The sequence below is a fragment of the Suncus etruscus genome, chromosome 17 (genome assembly GCF_024139225.1).
Source record: "Suncus etruscus isolate mSunEtr1 chromosome 17, mSunEtr1.pri.cur, whole genome shotgun sequence".
NCBI lineage: Eukaryota > Metazoa > Chordata > Mammalia > Eulipotyphla > Soricidae > Suncus > Suncus etruscus.
In genome coordinates, this window is record NC_064864.1 from 2,160,169 (window position 1) to 2,184,810 (window position 24,642).

Here is a 24,642-nt window from a genome sequence, read left to right on the forward strand (position 1 = left end):
TTTGCTCTTTGATTCTTCTCTCTGTTCATGCCCAGTATTTGAGTACTTTGAAGAACTGTTGGTAGGAACTTGAGAGCTTACTTAAAGTAAGTAAGTAGCACTTACTTTTAGAGATATTTTTTCTGTGCTTCCTGGTGGTTTAGTGGCTAGGATCATAGAAATCTTTTTCCTATTGAAGGCTGAATAGGCTTTCATCTTCTTTTATTGGGGGATTCAATAAATGTTCATTAGTTAATTATTGATTTATGACAATAAATCATATTTGGGGGGAGGGAATTCCCAGGTGCTGGGTCCTTTAAAAGCATACTGGAAAAAGGACAGAAGACAAAAGGGGTGGATACAGTTCAGATCTTTCTGGAAAAAGCGCGTCTTGCTTGGCTTGTCCCATATCTACACCCAAGACAAGGGGCAGTTTTATATACTCCCTGGTACCATTTGCACAGGTCACTTATTGCCTGTCACCACAGCAGTGGAAATCCAGGTAGTTCTGTCAGAAATTCAGGGTCTGGCTTTTCTAGCAGTTGTCTAAAGGGGCAGTCTGATAGTTTTTGATTTTCCTCTTGATATCTTCTGTCATGATGCTGATTCCTAAAAAGGCCTCGAAACATCTTGAGTTCAATGTCTTTTTTTTTTTTTTAAAGAAAAACCAGGACCAAACAGATGTATGATCACTAAGTAGTAAGCTAGACACAGAGGGGACCACTTATTCTGGCAGCCCGTGGGGTGAGAGTGGGGGATAGGGGATGCAGGATGAGAACGGGGGAGGAGGTAGGACAAACTTGGTGATGGGAATTTCCCTGATTCAATGTTAATATGTAACTAAAATACTATTGTGAAAGATATGTAAGCCAATATGGTCAACATAAAAATTATATATAATAAAAAAGAAAAATTTTTAAATGGCCATAACTTATAATATTGTGGTAAAAACTGGGCTCAAGCCCACTAGACTCATAACAACCAAAGCCACTGTCACTCCCAAGATGGCAGTGAAGAGCATGTTACTTCTGCCCTGATTGCTTTACACAGGCTCTTCTAGCTGTTGTGGGTGAGCCAATGAAAGCTTTTCTTAGTTCTCACATCTTTGATTTTCTTTGACTTAGATTTCAGTTGAACGAGCTCCTTGACTTTTAAAATAATATGTAGGTAACCTTCATACCGGGCTTCTCTGAGATGGGATCTTATAGATTCATAGTCCCGAAATAATTTTTACATGGTACAAAATATCCTTAAGTTGAAAAGCATTGTTATATAGAGTAGCCACAGGGTACTTCTGTCCTTTCTTTCTAACTGCAAATTTGACATTTTGTGCTGTTATTAAACACAGGAGAGTTTATAGCATAGAGTGACAATTTAGAAATATTTCAAAAGGTTTATCAAAAGAGGGGGCGGTTGTATTTCGGGCATACAGTGACAATGAATTAGGGCTAGTCCTACCACCAGTGTTAACCCCCCTCCACGAAAGTTCCCAGCATGCATATCTAATTCACTGTCACTGTATGCCTGAAATACAACTATGAAGGACTTGTATTTCACAATGATCTCAATAAAAAAAATGAGTGTTAGGTCTTTAAATTTATTTGTGCAATATTACATTTTAATTAAATCAGAAACCAAAATATCTTTTGCTTCCTTTATTGTGGGTAACTATTAGATTTTACTGGTTCATCATGGTAAGAGGAAAGTAGCATGAGATAAAAATGAGGAGAACCTTCTGTTTTCATTGCCTTATTTTAATTGCTGAAGGCAATCGTCTGGTTTGCTTATACCTTGTTTGTTTTGCAGCTATCATTTAGGTTGTGCACAGGTATATGTAAACTTTAGTTTCTATAGGGAAGAATAACAAATACTTTAAATTTGTTTGAGCTTCTTTATGAAGACTATACACATTTTTCTTTCTTTTTTTCTTTTTTTTTTTTTTGTTTTTGGGCCACACCCGGCAGTGCTCAGGGGTTACTCCTGGCTGTCTGCTCAGAAATAGCTCCTGGCAGGCACGGGGGACCATATGGGATTCGAACCAACCACCTTTGGTCCTGGATCGGCTGCTTGCGAGGCAAACGCCGCTGTGCCATCTCTCCAGGCCCATATACACATTTTTCTATGAAGAGTTCATACTGTTCGTATGTCAACATGATATATGAATATGTCAATATTCAATCAATAATATCAATACAATAACTACCCAAAGATTGGATAAAGTGAATTAAAAATGCTCAAAAATTGAATGATACTTTATCAAAGGGTTCCTTCACTTTTCCCTTCTTAATTATTTCTGTTTCAGCGAGAGTCAGGGTTGCAGTGTTTTCACACTCCCATTATAGTGCTCTCTTGGTTGTGGTGTTAGGACACTTTTGACTAAGGTACTTCCTAAGGGCACACACTTGGCTGTGTTCAATGCTTGTCAGGGATCACTTTTTAGTAGTGGTGCTCAGACACACTATGTAGTAGTGTACTGAAGATTGAACATTTTGTGGCTCTGGAAATCATAATGGCAGTATCACCAGAATTGATCTCTGTATGTGCGACTCTGCCTGGGATTTACAAGGCTGCCTCTCTGCTTGTGAGTCACAACCTTAGTTCCCTAAAGATACTTTTATTCAAAAAATGTAAAATTGTTTTATAGAAACCCAGGGTCTTGTAGGTAAAGGAAAAGCTCTTGGGGATTCCGACATGTGGTGCATTTAACTATTGTAGTCCTAACCCTGGAGCATACCTTTTAAGTACCCGCCTGGAATTTATTTTAAAGAGCTCAGTATCCTTTATGAGGTTGTTATGTGTTAGGGATTAAAAAAAAAAGAGTATTTGGGCATGTTGCATTTCTAATTAATGCATATGTAGGAAATACATTTTAGGTTTTGAAGTTAAGAAGAGATCCCATAAAATGATGCACAAGAGAAAAGCCTTGTTTTAAAAGCTTTGGTTATGGGATGAAAGAGTGAAAGCATTCTTGAATAATTATTACAAGCTATAGATGAAAGATATGTTTAACTAAAGTAAAGCAAGAAGAGTCAGCTTCTCTACTGAAAAGATGGTAATATCAACTGATTTTTATTGAAATCTTGCAAAGTATCAGAGGTAGAAAAATATGCATTTTTATATATGATTTATTTTGTTTTCTGGACCACATCTTCTGATGCTCTGGGGTGACTCTGCTCTGTACTCAGGATTCACCCCTGGTGGGGTCAGGAGACCATATGGGATGCTGGTGATCGAGCCTAGGTCATTGCATGCAAAAAAAAAAATTCCCTTCCTGTTATACCATTGCATGCCCTTCTGTTATACTATTGCACCAGCCCCCCATTTTGAATAATAATTTCTTTCTTTTGAATGATAATTTTTTTCTTTAAGCACCATAGTTACAAACATGTTTGAAGTTGGCTTCCAGCCATACATGCACATTCCCCTTCACAAGCACAACTTCCCTGCCACCAATGTCCCCTCCTCCATCCCCTGTCTTCGAGACAGGCATTGTCTTTCTCTCTCTATCATTGTCATGGTAGTTGTTAGTGTAGTTATTTCTCTAATTGCACTTACCACACTTTGTGGTAAGCTTCATATCATGGGCTGGTCCTTCTGTCCCTTATCTCTATTGCCTCTTGGTCTTGTATTTCCTTAAATCCCACAGATGAGTGAGACTATTATGGCTTTATCTCTCTCCCTCTGATTTATTTCACTCAACATAATAGTCTCCATATCCACCCATGGATTGGCAAATTTTGTGACTTCATTTTTTTCAACAGCTGCATAGTATTTCATTTAGTAGATGTACCACAGTTTCTTTAGCCACTTATATGTTGTTGGGCATCTGGGTTCTGCCCAGATTCTGGCTATTGTAAATAGTGCTGCTATGAACATAAGAGTGCAGAGGGGATTGTTGTATTGTGTTTTTATGGTCTTAGGGTATATCCCTAGGAGTGGTATAGTCCAGCCCCTTTGTCATATGAATTTTCTTACTTAATCTTCAAGAATCCTTTGAATGGGTTATTTTATTTTTATAGAATGATGCCTGGGTGATTCAGTAACTTATGAAAAACCATTAGTGAACAAGGAAGCAGAACCTAGATTCTTGTCCAGAGAGTCCAGCTTCAAAGCTGGACTTGATTACTAAGAGCCAATAGTGATGAAAGGAAGGAAAATTTAGTAGAGGTTAGTAGGATGACTCAAAGGACCTCAGCTTACTGACCTTCTGAACTAAAATTTAGTTTTCCTTCTCTTGAGCCAACTATGAATTTTCCTGCTAACATACTGCAGGGTTGTGTCTACATAAAGAGTGGCATCTTTTATTTTTACTTCCTTTTTCTACAAAGGGCACAATTATATCATTCACTCACAGGAAAAATCTAATTTTGTAACCTTTCCTGCACAGTGCATTTATATTGCCTCTATTTTTGCTCAACAAGTCAACTCTTTTTTCAAATCTTTTCATCTTACTGTGGCTAATGTTGATTTTATTCAATACTGTCTTCTGTTCTCAACTTCTCTATAATAATAACTCTTAATATGTTCTATTTTCTATAATATATGCACATTTTATAATGTACTAAAAAGTTGTCTTTTTATATTATCTATTGTTATCCCCTTTCCATGTACAAATGAAAATATATGTGGTTTTGATTTTTGGGCCATACCTGGTGATGCTCAGGGGTTACCCCTGGCTATGCACTCATAAATTGCTCCTGGCTTGGGGGACCATATGGGATGCTGGGGAATTAAACTGCTGTCCGTCCTGGATCAGCCGCATGCAAGGCAAATGCCCTACCACTGCACCATTGCTTTGACCCCAAATTAAAATATATGTTGAATGAGTCAATGAGTGGTACTCTATAAGAATTGTAGAGGTACCTTTAATTTCATACTAGTTTGGTGATTTGGCTGACTGAAGAGCTTGCTAGAATTTAGAGTATTGATATTTAAATAAATTTATAGAAAATATTTGCAGCTTAAGCACATTTCAAAAAAAACTTCAGGCTATTTCTTTATTCTCCATAAAGACATGATACTAGGAAGTTGCTTGTGGAACTAGGAAGTTCCATCTTTTGTGGAAAACAGGGTGGGGATGAAGTAGACTTGGAAAGCAGGTATGTATAGAGATTAATTTTAATTAATTAAATTAATTTAATTAATTTTAAAGTTGTAGTTGCCTTCATTTCATTTTAGTTTACTGTAACTATGGCTGAATTGTGTAAAATATAATAACCATATTGAAAATTTCCATGTTCCTTTTTCCTTTTCTGTATTTAGTCTTGCTTACTAGAGTTTAGATGATTTTTTATAAATTAAAATTAGAATAGTAGAGTAGTAGGATAAAATAAATATAAACACCTATTGTATTTCTATTTGCAAATAATGAATCAGAAGAAGAGAGTAGTGTCTCTGAGAGGACACTTTACTTGACTCCATGAACATTTCCCATAGTGTTTAGGATTGAGGTATCTTGCTTGGTTTTTCATGTTAAAGAAGTTTCCTTATTTAAAAAAACTTGATTCAGTCCTGTGATTTCCTTTCTCTGTTATTTTTATTGAGATAATGTAATTTACAGCAGTATTCATTTTGCTTGTGCTTGCAGTGTTACAATACCATGCTGACCATGAGAGTATCAGTCATCCATCATTATTCCCAGTTCCTTCTTCCCACACCACCTTTATAGTCTCAGTTCATGTCTGTTGACAATGCATCAGAGGTTGTGTCTAGAGGGAACTGTCCATTCTCTTGCTTTGCTTCTTTATATTCCACCTATGACCGAGTTCATACAGTATTGATATTTTTCCTTTGTTCTCACCTCACTTAGCATGATACTCTCCAATCCATTTATGCTGTAGTGAATGAACTGCTAGATTTCATCTTCTTTCATAGGGACAGCTTTTATGTAGATGTATGGATAGTACTGATTTGGCAGAAAGTGATTTTTATACAGCAGTGACACTTAGGTATAGTTAATGTTAGACATAGTTGAGTATGTATCTTGCAAGAAAAACAAACTCTAGCAATTTAATATCAGTAGTAAATATGATGGCACAAGAGGAATGCCATAAATTAAAAATAAAAAAGAAGTACACCTTCAGAAGTACATAGGTTTTAATGACATTTTCATTCACTAGAATTTAGGATAGAGTTTGATGTGCTGAAATGTTCCATAAATAATCATCGAGCAAAATCAACAACCCCAAACCAAATTTAATCAGTGGATCTGTATAAGGAGCACACATTTAAAAAGAATATAAATCAAAGATAGGAAAAGGGACATAGATGGATGGCAAATAAAAGATAAACTAGAACGAATAATGTTGTGAAGACTAAATCACTTCTCGTTTGTGAGGTTGGAAGTGTCAACTTGCTGAAGTAAATACAAAAGGGATTCCAGATTTAATATTTGACCTGGATCAATAAAATTCCTCAAAATAAATATGAAAAAAGAAAAGAAAAAAAGGGATTTCGGGGCCGGGCGGTGGCGCTGGAGGTAAGGTGCCTGCCTTACCTGCGCTAGCCTTGGAAGGACCGCGGTTCGATCCCCCGGCATCCCATATGGTCCCCCAAGCCAGGAGCGACTTCTGAGCGCATAGCCAGGAGTAACCCCTGAGCGTCACCGGGTGTGGCCCAAAAACAAAAACAAAACAAAAAGGGATTTCAAAACTGTTGGCTATGGGGCTGAGAAATAATCCAGTGAGTAGGATGCTTGTCTTGCAAGTGATTAACCCAGGCTCTATCCCCAGCATCACACATAGTCCCCTGAGCATCGCCAGGAGTAATTCTTGAGCATAAATTAGGACTAAACCCAGAACATTAACAATTGTTCCCCCAAGAAACAAAACCAAAATTAATCAACCAAACAAACAAAGACACACCAACAAACAAATCAATACTATAAAGGAAAGATCCACAAGCTGCATTTGTTTGTTTGTGTTTGTTCTTGGGCCACACTCAATGACGCTTAGGGTTGTTCCTTGTCTTGGCACTCAGGAATCACTCCTGGTGGTACTTGGGTATCATATGGGATGCCAGAGATAGAACCCAGATTGATTCCATGCAAAGGCAAGTGTCTTCCTTACCCGCTATGCTATCTTTCCAGCCTCACCACAGTGTGTGTTTGCTTATTTATTTATTTGTTTGTTTTTGGGTCATCTAATGGTGTTTAGGGGTTGTTCCTGCCTTTGCACTTAGGAATCACTCCTGTATGGTGCTTGGGGGACCATATGGGATGCCAGGGACCAAAGTTAGGCCAGTTGCACTAGCTTTCTGGCCCTATATTTGCATATTTTAACTATTCCCTAGAGAAACATATTAATGCTCATTAGAGATTTGTTTTTTTTTCCTTTTGATTCTAAAAATTGGGCTTATAATCTTATCTGTCTCCAAAATTGTACTTTTTCTACTCTAGAAAGTTTTCTCTATTGGACTGAAGTTAAACGAATGGGAGATTTCAATGTAAATTAACAAAGACTTTAAAAAAAGATTCATCACTACTATCTTTTAATAGTGTTAGCACCTCATCATTTCTACTAGCTAAACCCAGTATATTGTTAAAATAAAGGGTTCTATAAGAGGGTTTTCTTGAATTGCTTGGAAGCTAGTAGGTAGTAGCTTAAGATTTTTTTTTAAATAATATCTTTATTTAAAGGCAATCTCAGGATCATTGAATGGAAATAAAAAATGGTCAGACTTAAATACCCAAACCAAAGTAAATGACAATAGAGACCAAACAAGCTATACACAAAGGGACCTGTCATACTAGCAGTCTAGGGGGCTAAGGATGGAGAAACAGACATGTTGGGAAGAGTGGTGGAAGCATGCTGGGAACTATGGAGGAGACAGGTCAACACTGATGATGGGAATGGCCCAAATTCACTTTCACTATGTACCTTAAACACAACCCTGAAAGACTTGTAATTCACGATGGTTTCAATGAAAATTATAAAAAATATATTTAAGCACCATGATTGCAAACATGTTTGTAACTGGTTTTCAGTCATAAACAAGAACACCCCCTAAATGTTAAGATTTTATAGATTATTAAATGATAATATCTTGAAATGTAATGGCACTATCAGGAAAAGGAGACTCAGGATAGTAAAGGCCTAGTTGTTTTTAGATCTACATTAAGGTATTGCTGTAAGAAGTTGGATTCAATTTGTCAGACTCTGCCCTTGCTTTGACTTCATCTGTAAAATTCTACAACTTTCTTTTGGCCTATTTTTTGTCCTGATCTCCAGTCATTCAGGATTGCTCAGCAGAACAGTTACAAAATAATTTTTTAAAAAGGAGAATTTATCCCCAGAATAATAATTATATGCAGTCAAGGCCCTTCAAGGACTTCTTGGCTTATTCAATGATGTTTGGAATAGAAAAGTTTCCCCAAACTTTATTTTACTTAATGTGTATGAAAGATGTGGTCACAGATTTAGATGTCACTTTCATTAGTTTAGGTTTTTATTTATATTTTGGTTGAAAAATACTCTTTAAGCAGGATTACCTATGATGTGGATATTTTGACTTTCCTTGAATTTTAATTTTTCTTGCTTCTAATACCTGGTGCTTGGTACTGTAGCTTTGGCAACCATTGTGAATTCTGTGGTGAGAGGACATTATCTTAAAGGCTGTGAAATTTTACTTAGATTCTATTTTAGTTGACAAGAGTGTCCTTTTTTTTTTTATTCTTATGACAAAAGAGCAAAGCATTATCAGCAATTTTGGCTTGATTTATATGTAAGATCATACTTGCTATGAGAGGGGTAACAAGTAAGATCCTTTTGTGAGTACTCAGTTGATAGAGAGATAATTTTTTTTTATTTTAGGCAGACAGATAATAAAGTGGGGCAAGTTGCTTGCAGCTTGGAATTGACTCATTTGATCCTGGACACCACCGATGGTCTCTGAAGCAATGCCAGGGGTCAGGAATAAACCCTGAGCCCAGCTGGGTATGAAGAAATAAAACAAAACTCCCAAACTTCTTAAAACATAATTTCATGGTTTTAGAGAATAAAAAATTATTTTTTTACATTAGTTAATTTTGGGCTCTACATAAAGGTCATCATGGGGATATCTTCCATTTGCGGGAGACCCCAAATCTGTCAGTTTAGATTTGCCAGTATTAGAAGGAATCAAAGTGGTAGGTGGAATGTTTGGAAAACACCCTAATAGAAAGCAGAAAAAAAAAAAACAAACCATACAAAAAACAACATAAAACTCTCAAACCAAATCTTAGCAGTGCATTTTAGTTCTAGAAAAGCATTTGAAAGAAATCATTAAAACAGTAAGCTTTTAAAGCCTTTCTTTGTTTTTGGTTTTTGTTTTGGAATTTGGGGCCATATCTGGTGGTGTGCTTTGGGGTTATTCCTGACTCTGCTCAGGAGTGACTCTGAAGAGGATTAAAGGTAGCGCTGGAAATCAAACTGGAATCATTGTCACGCAAGGCTAGCACTATACTTCTTGTACTGTCTCTCCCAGCCCCATAAAAAAAATCCTTTGTATACTTTTGTTGGACAGCTGAGAAGGGTATTGGTTTCTGTTTTTAGAAAAGGAGGGTGGGGAGGAAGAAACAGTGACAAGGAGAATCAGGATAGTAAAGGACTAAACCATACGGATTTGTGTCTTTATTGACCTAGCAAAGAATAACAGGGCTACATAAACGACAGTGCTAGTAGGTTTTATATAAAACCATTAGCATGTACTTCTATTAACACCATATTTGCAAAGTATATTGATGCTAAAGATAGTCTCACTGCACCACACCAGCCACCAATGTCAACATCCTGCCATTGTCCTGACTAATGACAATGTCTTTACCATCAGTGACTCCAGGTCTCCTTTTGTCCTCCCCTGCTGTACCCATCTTTAGCAGACCCAGTTCTATTCACAGACTCCAACGGACTATTAGTCTATTGCTTATTCCCTTACTTTGCTTCCTTCTTCCCCTTAGGATTGAGATAGTTTAGTAATTGCTTTTCTCCCTCTGACTGAATTCACTCAGCACAAAACCCTGAAGTTCTGTTCAGCTGGTAACAAATGACAAGGGTTCATCCTTTCTTTTGGAAAACCTCTGTCATTTAAAGTAGATTTTTAGTAGATAAATAAATAATGCAATGTAACTACCTGATAACATGGTTGTAGTAATTTTTGGATATTCAAAATATCCACTGCAGATAGCTTATTGTAATCTTCTTGAAATCACTCCTGAGTAGAAAATATTTTCATGCAACGCATGAAGCGATTAGTATGCATTAGTGTTTTTTATTATATAGCCAACTTTTAAGCATTGTACTAAAATTTTGTAATTGTTTTAGAATGCCTTCATAAATCTTTAGATTTGTCATACTTGGTTCCTCTAAGATTTGGCATAATGGTCTTTGTTTTTAAAACCTGAAGCATATCTCCTACACATATTGATGAAGTCATATTGAAGAATTATAAGTAATATGAATGTATGTGATTAGAATATCTGGAATTCACTAGTTATATTATGCATGATTTTCTTTTTTTCCTTGCTATTATGTATGCTTTCCTATCTCAAATCCTATTATTCTCAAGAAAATTTAACATATCATACTTATAGTAAGAAAATAGTAGAGTTTAATATGTGCTATAAACTTTGAAGATAAGTAAGGTTTCTGGATTCTTTGTCTCTATTTATTAAAAAGCAATTTATATAAGTCAAGGTAGTAAGTAGCTCAGTGGTAGAGAGGGAGACCCTGAGTTTGATCCTGGGCACCATAAAAAAATTATGTCACTGTTCTAAGAATTATAGTCAGAGTAAGAATCAAGGAAGATGAGTTTTTAGTGACAGGATGCTTTTGTGTATCTGTGTCTGTCTTTGTTTTCTGTGAATCAGATGTACAGTGTGGGAGGACATGGGCAAAACACAGTCTTTTCACTTACATGTACACAGAGTAATAATGCTTTTTAAAAATATATACATCAACACTCTTTTGAATCCAGGGAGGAAGGACCTGATTGAGTGGGAGAGGCTGAAGAGCAAAGAGGTGCAGATTTTAGTATGGTGAGAACTGAAAGTGGTCAGGAGGAGAATGGGGCTAAACTTTCCAAATTTTTTTCTTGGAGGAAACCTGGGCTCTAGTCCGAGATACTGATTTATTTAGGTATTGGGGGGCAATAGTTTGGTAAAAGAACAATCCTCTCTCTTACAATTACTGGGAATGAGAGGAGCATTGGAAGGATTCATTCTGGTTAAGAGGAACATCTTTAAAAGTATGCTTCTTTTTTAATTACTTCTTTATTCACTCTTTCATCTATACATCTATCATCCATTCATAGAGCCAAACCAAATAAAAAGAAAACCAGCGGTCTATTTGCTTTGAGGGGATGGGGGCCATACCGAGCAGTGCTGGGGCTTACTCTTGTTCTCTGGGATCATTCTCGGCAAGGCTTAGAGGACCATCTGTGGTTCCAGGCCAACTACATGCAAGGTAAATGTTACGCTGTCTCTCAGGCCCTAGTGAGTGATCTTTTAATACATACATAGACAAATTAAAGTAAATGTCACATTTTCTGTTCTTTTGTTTTAATTCCCATGGGTTCAGGATATATAGAAAACTGAGAGAAAATAGATAACAGCTAAGTGGAAAGGTTTATGCATTGATAGTAATACATATTTTTGTGAACTATAAATTCTATATATTTTTTTGTTCTTGGTTACACCCAGCTATGCTCAGGATTTACTCCTGGATCTGTGCTCGGGATATCTCCTAATGGGACTCAGGCAGACTCTTTGGAGGTACTGGGGATCAAATATAGGTTGGCTGAGTGCAAGTAAAGTACTGTACTCTTTCTGGCCCCTAAATTTATTTGTGTTTTTTAAAGCAGAATAATTTATTATTATTATTATTATTATTATTATTATTATTATTATTATTATTGGTTTTTGTGCCACACCCAGTGATGCTCAGGGGCTATGCCTGGCTATGAGCTCAGAAATCACTCCTAGCTTGGGGGACCATATGGGATGCCTGGGGGATCGAACCACTGTCCATCCTAGGTTAGCATGTGCAAAGCAAATTCCCTACCGCTTGCGCCACCACTCTGCCCCCAATTTATTTTAATTTTTAAAAAGAAAGACACTTTTTGTTTTGTTTTTTTTGGGGGGGGGCATGCATGGTGATGTTCAGAACTTATTCTTAGCTTTGTGCTCAAAGATGACTCCTGGTGGGGCTCATAGGACTATCCAGGATGCCATGGAATAAACCTGGGCTTGCCATATGCAAGGCATGTTTGAAAGTTTACATATAAAGAATGGTTTTCTTACTGTTTATTTCTGTTGATGTTCAAGAAATAATTTTAGGTGGATTATTGATGGCAAAAAATTAATACAAATTGATAAGCTTGGTGATTTGTGTCAGAGTCTTCATAACTGATGTCTTAATTTGGATATATTTTGATATGCTGTGTATGGTCACTTGATATATTTGTGTAAGTTAGTGCAAAAGTCCCAGTATTTTATTTTTTCCAGTATTTTATTTTCACCTTAATGCTGTGTTCTATATAATGGCTTGTGATTTAAAAATTATGTCTTGTTCAAATATCAATGACTTCTCAGAGATCTCTGTTCTACTTTTATGCTAATCACCAATATAGTAGTTTTACTCTGTACAAGAAAGTAAATTGAATTTCTTTTTTTTTTTTGTGGCTTTGGATTTCTTTGTGTAAGAAATAGTAAATTGAATTTCTTTGATAACTTTTGTCATTATGATTTTGGTCTTTGGTAGCCTCTGTGTCTTGACATCATGAAAGTCAAAGAAGTTGAAATCTGTGAGATTTGTCTCACTGTCTCAGCTGCAATTTTCCATGTAATGCTGATAAACTGCAGGATTAGGGAGCCAAGTGTGCAAGCCTTGTATGAACAAAACCAGCGTTCCTTTTTTTTTGGTTTTTGGCCACAACCGGCGGTGCACAGGGGTTACTCCTGGCTGTCTGCTCAGAAATAGCTCCTGGCAGGCACGGGGGACCCTATGGGACACCAGGATTCGAACCAACCACCTTTAGTCCTGGATCGGCTGCTTGCAAGGCAAACACCGCTGTGCTATCTGTCCAGGCCCAAAACCAGAGTTCTATCCTGTGCACTTGCAGAATCTTGAACAATGTCAAGCATGGTCCTAATGGTCTTCAACACTACTGGATCCTATTAAGGCCTCTAGGTCACACCAACACTGATTGTAAACTCCCCTAACCTCCTCCTTTCCACAAATGCAAATCAGTCTGAACTAGGTTATTATTTTATTCATGAATATACTAGTGTAGATTAATTTTTCAGAATACCTAAGCCTAGACACCAAGATATTAATAAACCCTGGGTAAATATCTTGTATTTTTTGTTGGTGGCCTTGGTCTTTTGAGGGCTATTGATGAAAACAGGAATAGGCTTTGAATATTAATCTGAAGTATTTTTAGATTTTCACTACTGTTCTCTTTTCAAAAGTGTTTTCTTTATCACCAATCTCTTCATTTTTGTACCCAGGCACTATGTCAGCTGAAACACCAATAATGCTGAATATCAACCCTCAGGATCTTCGAGTTCAAACATTCACCATCGAGAAGTTATTGGAGCCTCTCATAATCCAGGTATGAATGCCATGGGAATAATAAATAGGAACTGCAGAAGAATAAAAAGTGTAGAAAAAAAAGACCCAAGGAAAGATTTAATTAGTATGGAATGAATATGTAACAAAAATGCACCTTTACTTAAAGTGTTGTTAAAATATGTGTATTTGGTAATAATAATGATAATGATGCTACTAATAATAAAACTTTCAAAGACCCCACCCAACTTTATTATAAAAAATTTGGGGGCTGGCGAGGTGGCGCTAGAGGTAAGGTGTCTGCCTTGCAAGCGCTAGCCAAGGAAGGACCGCGGTTCGATCTCCCGGTGTCCCATATGGTCCCCCCAAGCCAGGAGCAATTTCTGAGCTTTTAGCCAGGAGTAACTCCTGAGCATCAAATGGGTGTGGCCAAAAAACAAAAAAAAATTGGGGGCCATACCTGGTGGTACTTAGGGCTTACTCCTGGCTCTCTGCTCAAAGGTCATTCCTGGCAGGACTCAGGGGACCTCATGGTTGCTAGGGATCAAACCTGGGTGAACTGCATACAAGCCTAGAACCCTACTTCCTGCACTATTGCTCTTATTGCTCCACTCCTGTTACTACTTTTACTAGTTGAGAAAATATTTGCTTCACTATAATTAGTTATGAATTTTGGTATTTCTAGTATCACTGATATCTTAAATGAAAATGATCTTGAACATCCCCCTCTTTTTTTTAAGTTTTTTTTTTTTTTTGGTTTTTGGGCCACACCCAGTGATGCTCAGGGGTTACTCCTGGCTATGCGCTCAGAAGTCGCTCCTGGCTTGGGGGACCATATGGGACACAAGGGATCCAACCACGGTCCATCCAAGGCTAGTGCAGGCAAGGCAGGCACCTTACCTCTAGCGCCACCGCCCGGCCCCAAGCTTTTTTTTTTTTTATTGTGACTGAAGTTCATTACACAGAGTTATTTACTGTACATAGTGACAATGAATGAAGGGCATTCCCACCACCAATGTTGTCCTCCCTCTACTCCTGTTCCCAGCATGTCTCCCACATATCCCTCCTTTACCCCCCAGAATCCTAGTGCAACTGGTCTCCACCTTACAGCTTGTTACAGGTTGGGTATATATTCTGTTTGGTGTTCCAGTCTGGTCATTTTTTATTTACACTACAGAACATCCCCCTCTTATCCACTTACTGAATAGTCTCAAATAAACCCCCAATTTTATGTATTGTTTTATGGTAAAGTTTACAGAAAAAACTTGGAAAAGCAAAGCAAAACAAACAAAAGCAAAGAATTAGAATAAGGAACTACTCACTTGGGGGCTGGAGTGATGGTACAGTGAGTAGGTCATTTGCCTTGCACATTGTTGACCCAGGCTCAATCCTTAGCATCCTATATAATTTCCCTCTCAATTTTTTCCCTCTCAATTTTTGACATTTAGATTTTTAATTTTTTATTATTATAAATAACACTGAACACTTTAGCATATAAAATTTTGTCACCAGTTTGAATCGTAAGGCTAGTTATTAATGTTAAAGTATAAGTGATTAAGATATGAGAGTTCTTTTGCACATCACCAAGAAGGGGTGGAGAGATGGTGCTGTGGGTAGGACCATTGTCATGCACACAGCTGACAAGGTTCAGTCCCCAGCACCCAGATGATACTCTGAGCCCTGCCAGGAGTGACCTTGAGTGCAGAGCCAGGGATAAGCACTGAGCACTGTCGAGTGTGGCCCCTCAATCCAAAAATAACAAACATGCCTATCACCAAGATTGTTGGGGAAAGTTTTCTCACAAGTCACTTCAGGTTTGTTTTTATGCAGTCACTTGGTGTGGGATGGAAACATGACCTTCATTTCGGAAAGAGCTCTAAAGATAAATCCATTAATATGATTGCATAACCCCTATTTATATTTAAATTTTTTAAAAATAATATCTTTATTTAAGCACCATGATTACCAACATGTTTGTAGTTGGTTTTCAGTCATAGAAAGAACATCCCCCTTCACCAGTGCAACCTTCCCACCAGCAATGTTCCCCACCTCCCTTCTTCCCCTGCCTTTGAGACAGGAATTCTGTTTCTCTCACTTACTACCATTGTTATGATAGTTATTGGTGTAATTTTTCTTGACCTGAACTCCCCACTCTTTGTGGTAAGCTTTATTTCACAGGTCTGTTCTTTCAGCCCTCATTTTTATTGTCTCTGTGTATTATTCCAATAAGTCTTTTATTTTTCTTAAAACTCATAGATGAGTGAAACTATTCTGTGTCTATCTCTCTCCCTCTGATTAGTTTCACTCAGCATAATAGTTTCCATGTCCATCCATGTATAGGAAAATTTCACGACTTCATTTTTCCTGATAACTGCATAGTATTCCATTGTGTAGATGTAATAGCATTTCTTTAGCCACTCATCTGTTTTTGGGCATCTGGGTTGTTTCCAGATTCTGGATATTGTAAATAGAGTTGTAATAAATATAGGTGTGTGTGTGTCATAACAGCCCTTGATAGGGCTGGCCGATGGAGGGATGGAAGATGAGGTTTTTCTCCTCCAGCTCGGAGCACGTGTCTATCACCCCATTCAGCCGGCGGGTTGTGAGGTGAATGTGGCGGGTAGAATGCTAACAGGCAGTCAGGTTTCAGAAGATATCAGCTTTATTCAGTGGACATGGCTGAAGCCAAAAGCCCCAGAATCAAAATCGAAAAAAGCCCCTGCCTTCCACAGACCCTTGCTTTTATAAATCAGAATCAGGTACCACCCTAGGGTGGGAGCAGAATGCCAGGTCACACCCTAGGGTAGGGCACAATCACATATCTGGGTAGGATCAGCAACATAATAATCTTATGGAAATGTTTACATACATAACAGGTGTGCAGAGGGAATTTTTGTATTGTGTTTTTGTGTCCTTTAGAGTATATCCCTAGAATTGGATTGCTGGATCACATGAGCTCAATTTTCATTTTTTTTTTTTTTTTGAGGAATCTCCATATTGTTTTTCATAAAGGCTGGACCAGACAGCATTCCCACCAGCAGTAAATAAGAGTTCCTTTCTCCCCACATCCTTGCCAGCACTGATTGTTCTTGTTTTTTTTGTGATGTGTGCCAATCTCTGTGGCATGAGATGATAGCCCATATTTGTAAAGAATTGGAAATACAATACTTTCTAATCAGAAAGGTGGCTGACATATTGCTTCTTATTACTTATTTATTTTTGGGTCACATCCGCCAGGTTTTGAGTTACTCCTGGCTCTGCACTCAGAAATCCTGGCAGGCTCGGGGGGACCAAATGGGATGCTGGGGATTGAACCTGGGTTGGCCACATGCAAGGAAAATGCCCTACCCACTGTACAATCTCTTTAGCCCCAGTCTATTATTATTGTTTAAAATTTTCTGATATCACAGTGTTAGGGGTCAATTACACTTATGCTATTCCAGGGTTTGTATCCTGAGGTGCCTGGCATCTGTTCTGGGCTTCAAACATGGAAAGCATTTACTCTACCACTGAGCCACATTATTCATCCCAGACATAATGACTATAAATAGAGAGAATATCATTATGTAGAAGCTATTTTTTATATCCTAACTGAAAATAATAGATGTTTTGCTTTAGTCAATTACTTCAGGAAGTTCAACAAAGTTCAAGTATTGCTAAGTAAATTCACATTAAAGAGTATATTGTTTTCACTTTGTGTGAACAAAAAATTCTATTTTCTGAAATGTTTAAAAATAAATCGATTATGGCAAGAATATAATACAGTGTAGGGTGCTTGTCTTGCATGCAGCTGACCCAGGATCCATCCCTGGCACTCCATATGCTAGCTCCCCCAAGCCTTCCATGAGTAACTCCTGACCGGTGAGCCAGGAAGTCAGTAGTCCCTGAACTTTGCCAGATGTGTCCCCCAAACAAAACAAAAACAAAAGTGTGATTATGTTAATTTTGACAACTTTTAATGTGTTGGTAAGTAGATTTAGACATTTTGTGATCAGCGAACTGATAAATAAGGGAAATGGAAAATTTTTTTTTTTGGTTTTGGTTTTTGGACCACAACGGGGGACACTCAGTGGTTACTCCTGATTCTGCTCAAAAATCTCTCCTGGCAGGCTCAGGGGACAATATTGGATGGCAGGGATCATACCCACATCTGTCTGGGTCGGCCTTATGCAAGGCAAATGCCCTACCGCTGTGCGATCACTCTGACCCCTGGGAAGCAGAAATTTGTACTTAACATACCAAGTGGTTCTGGGCTACATGGAAATCCCTAATTTCATATCCCTTAAGATGGTTGTGTATGTTTTTGAAAATGCTTGCTGATTTCTTCAATAGTTTTGGTATAGTAATGCATTGCTAACTCAGCTAGAAAATATTTCTAGGTCCAGAAATTGTCAAGTCATAGTATTATGTTCATGAGCAGTCCCATAGTGGAAAAATTGTAGTACAACAAAATTTTGTGGACACCTTCTGGATTTTTCCATTGTAATATAATTCTCCTGTAAAACCAGTGTATTACTGTGGGTATCTCCTCCCCCAATCATTTATTTATCCTACCTGAATGATCAGAACTGCTTACAGAATGGGTGGGGTAGAGGGGGCTGCATGGCGGGGAGAGAGGGATTAAGAAGGAGAGTTAGAGAAGTGAGGCAGAAGCAAGAATGGGCAGAAGTGAGAATCAACAGCGAGATTAAACAGAAAGATTTAGCATCAGATTAGCAGTTCAGCATTAGATTCAGCATCAGCAATTCAGTATCATCAAAGAAGCAGCAGCAATAACATCACCAAAGGAAGTTAATCAGCCTGGAAGCCAGTTAGGAAGCCTGGAACAAGGAGCTGAAAGGGAGAGAGAGGCAGAGAGAGCCAGAAGGGGTAAAGAAGTAGCTGCTAGGAAAAGGCTTAGTATGGAGGCCCTGTGAGGAGGTGATAGGGACTGTGAAATAAAGCTGGCTGACTCCTCAAACTTTATCTGACTGCTTTGTGAATCTCTCTGCCCTCACCCTGCAACCTTCAGACCTGCCAGGCCGTAGGGGCTGCAGAAATCAGGTCGAGCCCAGAAAGGCCTCACCATCCCTCTACCAACTCTGGGACTCTTTAATTTAAATTAAAACAGCATACTACAAAATCTGAAGCACAACCTTCTTGATCTCTTTAAGATAATTTATCATCTATCATTGTCACTTTATGTATTATAGTTTACGAGTAAAACACTTCATTAAATTACACGATTTTCTCAAAAGATTACATCATATTAAATATTCAATTGCTCTTTAAAATGTGTTTAATTTGAAATAGGTGGTTTATTTTAAAATTTTAGTCTCCTATTATACTGACTACCTTTCTTTTTTGTTTGTTTTTGGTCCATACCTGGTGATGCTCAGAGATTACTCCTTGCTTTGCCCTGGCAGGTTCAGGGTGGGGAGAGGAGGACCATATGGGATGCTGGGGATCAAACTCTGATCAGTCCAGGATCAGCCACATGCAAGGCAAATGCTTTACTGCTGTGCTATCACTCTGGCCCCCCTGGAAACCATTTTTAAAAAGTTCATTATTTTTTATTTCATAGTGCCACCAAAATCGTTATTAGTTTAGTTGCTCCATTAAAATGTTTTTTTTTCTTCTTATTTATCTTCATGTTATATTCCTTTGCTTTCAAGTCTCCACAGAAATTGTTTATCATTCTCTGTATATAACTCAAAGTCAAAATCGCATTTCAAGTTTTGAGTAATTGGCCATAGAACTATTATGTCATTCTGACTTCTAAATTTATTTATTCATAAATCTTTATTTATTCTTTTTATAGTTACCAGAGTTTCCACCACCAAGCCTGATTTATTTTTAATGTATTTTTTTTTCTCTTGGGCAGAGGTAAATCACTAGGTCATTTTGCAGGGATGTTCAGTATGGAATATATTTCAATCATTTCCTTTCATTTTCTCTGTATGATAACACACACAGTTGTATCTCTCTATAATAAATTCCTTCAGTTGATCAGAAATAATTTTTTTCTCAGCAATTACATTTTTTTTGATTGCCACTGGAGGCATCTGCACTTCATCACTTTCAAAATCTAAGTTTGGCAGCTCAATGCAGCAAGTTTATGCAGAATTGTGATGAAAAGAATTTACATCTCTAGTTGTATATTCTCTGAAGGAGAGATAAACTACCAGATAATGCTAGAGCCAATACATAATGGAACCATTTATATTCTTATTTTCCACAAAATCTAATTTGCTGTGTGTCAGATTCATGCTGAATGTGAGTTGAAAGAACTGACTTAGTTAAAATCCTTTAAGATAAAAACAACAATTGGGATGAGAGCAATAGCACAGTGAGTGGGTAGTGTCCTTGCCTTGTAAGAGGCCAATTTAGGTTTGACTTCTGGCATCCTATATGGTCCCCTTCATCCTCCAGGAGTAATTCCTGAGTGCAGAGCTGAGGAGTAATCCCTCAGCATCGCTGGCTTTTGCCCCCCCCCCCCATAAAGATAAAAAACAAAAACTCTACTCTTTTAATCATCTGTGTTTTAACCTTTGGCAGTGGGCAAATGTTCTCTATTTTCTGATGTAAATGATTTCTAGAGGTCAGAAGCTGTCACTCCTAACTCATAGGATCTTTTGGGCTTTTCTGGGTTTCAGTCCCATGATGTTATTCATATATTATTTAGAAGTCCTTTGGGATGAGTTTTATAAATCAAAATTTTCTCAAGTCAAGTTAAAGAATATTATTTTATTTTTTTAACCAGATTGTATAAAGTTAGCTTATACTCTAGTAAGAAGACAATTCCCCCTAACCCAAATCTCTAAGGCTTCAGATAAGCTAATTCCTTGCTCAAATTGCATATGCTATGTGAGTTGTTTGACAATTGGTTCCTTCATGGTAAGAGCATTAGAAATTTAGGCTAGTGTAGACTCTATCTCAATATTTACTTCCAAACTTGTAAATAGAGAACATATAAAATCATGCAAGGATTCTTTTTTTTTTTTTTTGGCCACACCCGGTGATGCTCAGGGATTACTCCTGGCTGCTCAGAAATAGCTCCTGGCAGGCACAGGGGACCATATGGGACACCGGGATTTGAACCAACCACCTTTGGTCCTGGATCGGCTGCTTGCAAGGCAAAAATAGCCGCTGTGCTATCTCTCCGGGCCCAACGATTCTTAAAATATCTAATCTGATGTGATATTTGTAAGTTTCACTCACTTTGCTTTAGACAAAACAAATAATGTGACTAGTATGGATGCTGAATATGGGAGCTTGCCTAGGTAGGGAATAAACATTAAAAGCCCCAATAAGGGGCCAGAGAAATAGCATAATGGTAGAGAGTTTACCTTGCACGTGGCTGACCCAGGACTGATGGTGGTTTGATTCCTGGCATCCCATATGGTCCCCCAGCCTGCCAGGGGGCGATATCTGAGTGCAGAGCCAGGAGTACTGGCTCACACCCTTGAGCTGACATCCTTGAGCACTGCTGGGTGTGGCCCCCAAACCAACCAATGAATCAATCAAGTAAAAAAAAGAGACTTAATAACTATTACATACTTTTTACCTCCCTTATAGAGATTTCTTTTTATTATAAATTCATCTTTTTAGCCTTATCATTGATGGCTATCGGCATGGGCAACTGAGTTGCTGACAATTATATGGTATGGAGGCATGAGAACTCTATCTGGTTCTCATGGTTCTGCATTGGTTCTCTCACCATTTTATTCTTAGAAAATTGCCTACATTCTGATAGTTAAACAGTTAGTAACTAGGGTTAAATGATTATGTCATATGCCAAGTTAAAGAAAGAAGTAGAAACACAGAGAAGAGTTAGGTCTATTGGAATATTTCTCAAGTTTTGTTCCACCAACTCCTGCTGAGTAGGGAAAATAAGATGAACTAATTACCAGGGTTTTGATAGATTCTTCCAATTTCCAGACTACATTTTAGTCTCAGATGTATTCCCTAGCTTCTGTGGGTACTCACAGTTTCCAGTTCCCCGGAGCACCGGCCATGAAGGCCATATGCTTTCTTCCTTATGCAATCTTATTCCCTTGCTTTCCACTTCCTCGTCAGTGGCTGAAAGTTCAAGAGAAACTCCATTAGCAACAGAAATTCAAAGTTTCTTTAATTGCCCTTAATTATTTATCCTAGAATATTTCCATGCAAAATGGTGCTTATGTTCTTCCTTGTATGTTCAAAATTTGCAGTTTCTGAGGTACAAACAAGTCTGATACACTTTTTTCATTTTGTTGGCTTCATTTTTGCTAGTGGTGGTCAGTAGCCATCAAAGATGGCCATTGGAAGACTCGAGATGTCATTTCATGTGTTAGATATATCATTTCATGATAGTTAGATATTAATGCCTTCAAAACTGTTAATATTTGAGGTGGACCAAAGACACTAGACTCCTACATAGGGAGAGAGAATGTCTCTCTTTCTAAATGTACATTCATATCCTGGAACTTGAACCCAGTGAAGCAATGCTTGTATTCAGAATCACACATTCACACACTCAGGAATTACTCCTGGCAGTGCTCAGGGGACCATATGGGATGACAGGGATTGTATCTGGGTCAGCCACATGCAAAGAAAGCACCGTATCCACTGTCCTATCTCTCCTGTTGAAGTCACACATATTTTTTAATTTTTATTTTTAATTATGAGAACAAAGATGCAAAGAAAGAGGACAAGGTAAAGTTACAGTGGAAGGATAATCACCTATACACAGAATTCTCAGAAGTCCCCTTGCTGATATCTTAACTTTGGACTTTCAGCCAAAGAACATTAAGATAAATAAAACAGAACCCATGTACAATTACTTTGTACCTCAAGTCCCCAGATTGTAACACATTTTAATATTTCTTAGCAGCACACAAAGCAATCTAAAGCCATAAAACTTATATAACTTTTTAAACATTAAAGGCATAGTATTTTTTTTACATTTCCATGCACATGCATATTAGTTTAAGTTAACCTAAAAAGTTTAAGTGGTTTTTTTTTTTTAAGGATTAGAGTCAAAGGAGCACAGTAAAAATGGTGTTAGAGTGGCAATTATTGTTTGCATAGGCCCACCAAAATATGAGGGACATGGAAAGGAAAAACCTTGGCCTAAATACAAGGAGACCCTACCCCTGAAGTTTCCTGGCATAAGACCAACTCTAGGCTCCAGGCAAGCTAGTTTGTCCAATCCAAGACCTTGTCTGTAGTGCCAACACACTTTTATTTTTCACACAGTCTCTGTTGTTGGTATCATGTTTCTGTATTAAATATCCTGGAATCTGCATATCCTACTTTGAAGTCAGGATGTGGAGCGTCCTCTCACCTCACCATTAAAGGGCAATGCAGGAAGCCCTGTCCTGTAAGCAGGTCATTGTTGTTAAGTCTTCTCAGTGTTAAGGGAAGTCCCTTTTGAGCAGGTCGATGTCTGAGCAGTGTAGGGTCTTCCGTGGTAGAGGATTGCTTCCAGGTGATGTTATAGACAAACTTGTATGTTTCGTGGATGGCTTCCCTGGTTCAGGGGTGAATGGAGAATGCCCATTCTTCTGAGGCATGTGCCAGGTCATTATGTCAATGTTCAGGGTGTAAGGTCCCGTTGCACTACAAGATTTGTGTGTTCCAATCTCTATTAGATAAGATCTTATTTGTATGTATAGTATTTTCCCATTTTAATGTGCCTATACAAACAAGGAACAATGCCACGTGACTTTATCGGTGCATATGGGGGCCATAAGAAAAAGTCCAACAATCCCCATGACATGGTTCAATCAACACTAAACTGGGGGACTCTTCACCAAAATTCCTTATTGAACAGCTCACAAAGAAAAGAAAAGATAAAAATTTGTTAGAATAGTCACTATATAAGAGAATATTTAGTAAGACTTAAAGCTTTCAGAGAAAAAACACAAAAATATTCAAAAGACATACGTGTCCATTTTATGTCTTTTGAAATAGTTGGGGGGTTGTTAGTTCCAATGCATGGCTTTGGTCTGTGCTTAGGATTTTGTGGTACTGAAGTTAAAAAGAGTAAAGTTGGTTACTGATGGTGTGTGTGGGGTGAGAGAGTTAAGGAGTAAAAATGAACTTTGTAGGGGTGTGCAAAAGGGCAGAATACATTCGTCATACGCAAAACATAAATTAAGGATAGGGAATACTCTTAATATATATATGCGCCCAGGGGCGATAGCCCCCATGCGGTTTTGAACATGCAGACTGGTAAGAAATTGCCAGTGACAACCTTAGTGCAACCGAGCAAATCTCAACACACCCCAAGTTAGGACCCCAAACCCCATGCCGGCTAGAGCTAGCCTCCAGATCAAGAAAGGATTCGGTAGAGCCGGAAGCCAGGATCTGCCCGCCCTCCACCCTGTGCCCTTCCCACCTAGTGCTGGGGGAAGGGCGGGGAAAGCTTGGGACCCCATCCAGGAGGGACCACCTGACACCCACTTTGTCTGGCCTCCTGGGCTGGCATCCAGGGAAGGAAGGCCTGGAGGCCGGGAGGGCAGAAGAGGGGAAGGCTGGGGGCCTATCAAGGCCCTCTGCAACCCAAGTTAGGGAGAAGGGCCTTCGACATGGGGTCTCCCCAAACCCCATGTCGGCTAGAGCTAGCCTCCAGGTCAAGCAGTCATACATTTGTTATGAAAAGAAACCCTTTTTGTTTTTTCAGTCTCTTTCTTCTTGTTCATTTTAAAACTAGTCTAAGTGGCTGGTGGATAGCTAATCCTAACCCTTTCAAGCACCTTATTTTTCTTTTCTCTCTGGCTCATAGCAAACATATTTGCTAAATTCCACTCTCAGAAATGTTTCCTTTTCTCTCCTTCAGCAAAGAGAAAAATGCTAAAAAGTCAATCACATCAATGTATAAAAATAGTATCTTAGGTAGCAAAGGGTTCATTTCTCTTTGAAGGGAAGAGACATCTAAAGACATATCTGATTTTTAGAGATGGGTGGTTCAATTTTTGACTTCTAAATCTCCTACAAATTGATATCTTTTAGAGGATAATGCAAGATATTTTTTGTTTCTGGTTGTTTTCTGTCATTTCTTTAGGCCGTTTAAATTTTTTCATTTAATGTTCTTTCTCTCTTTTCCCTTTTTATTTCTTATTTTTAATGGTTTTTAGGCTACAATCTTAACTGC

At 38.1% G+C, this 24,642-nt stretch overlaps 1 protein-coding gene across 1 annotated transcript in view; it reads left to right on the forward strand.

Annotated features, from left to right (window-relative positions):
- CTNNA3 (catenin alpha 3) overlaps window positions 1-24,642 on the forward strand; it is a 1,601,008-nt gene that overhangs the window by 47,366 nt on the left and 1,529,000 nt on the right. The window contains exon 2 of the mRNA XM_049790484.1: window positions 13,463-13,566. Coding sequence (XP_049646441.1) covers window positions 13,468-13,566 — 99 coding nt within the window. The 5' untranslated portion in view covers window positions 13,463-13,467. The remainder of the gene's footprint in view (window positions 1-13,462; window positions 13,567-24,642) is intronic.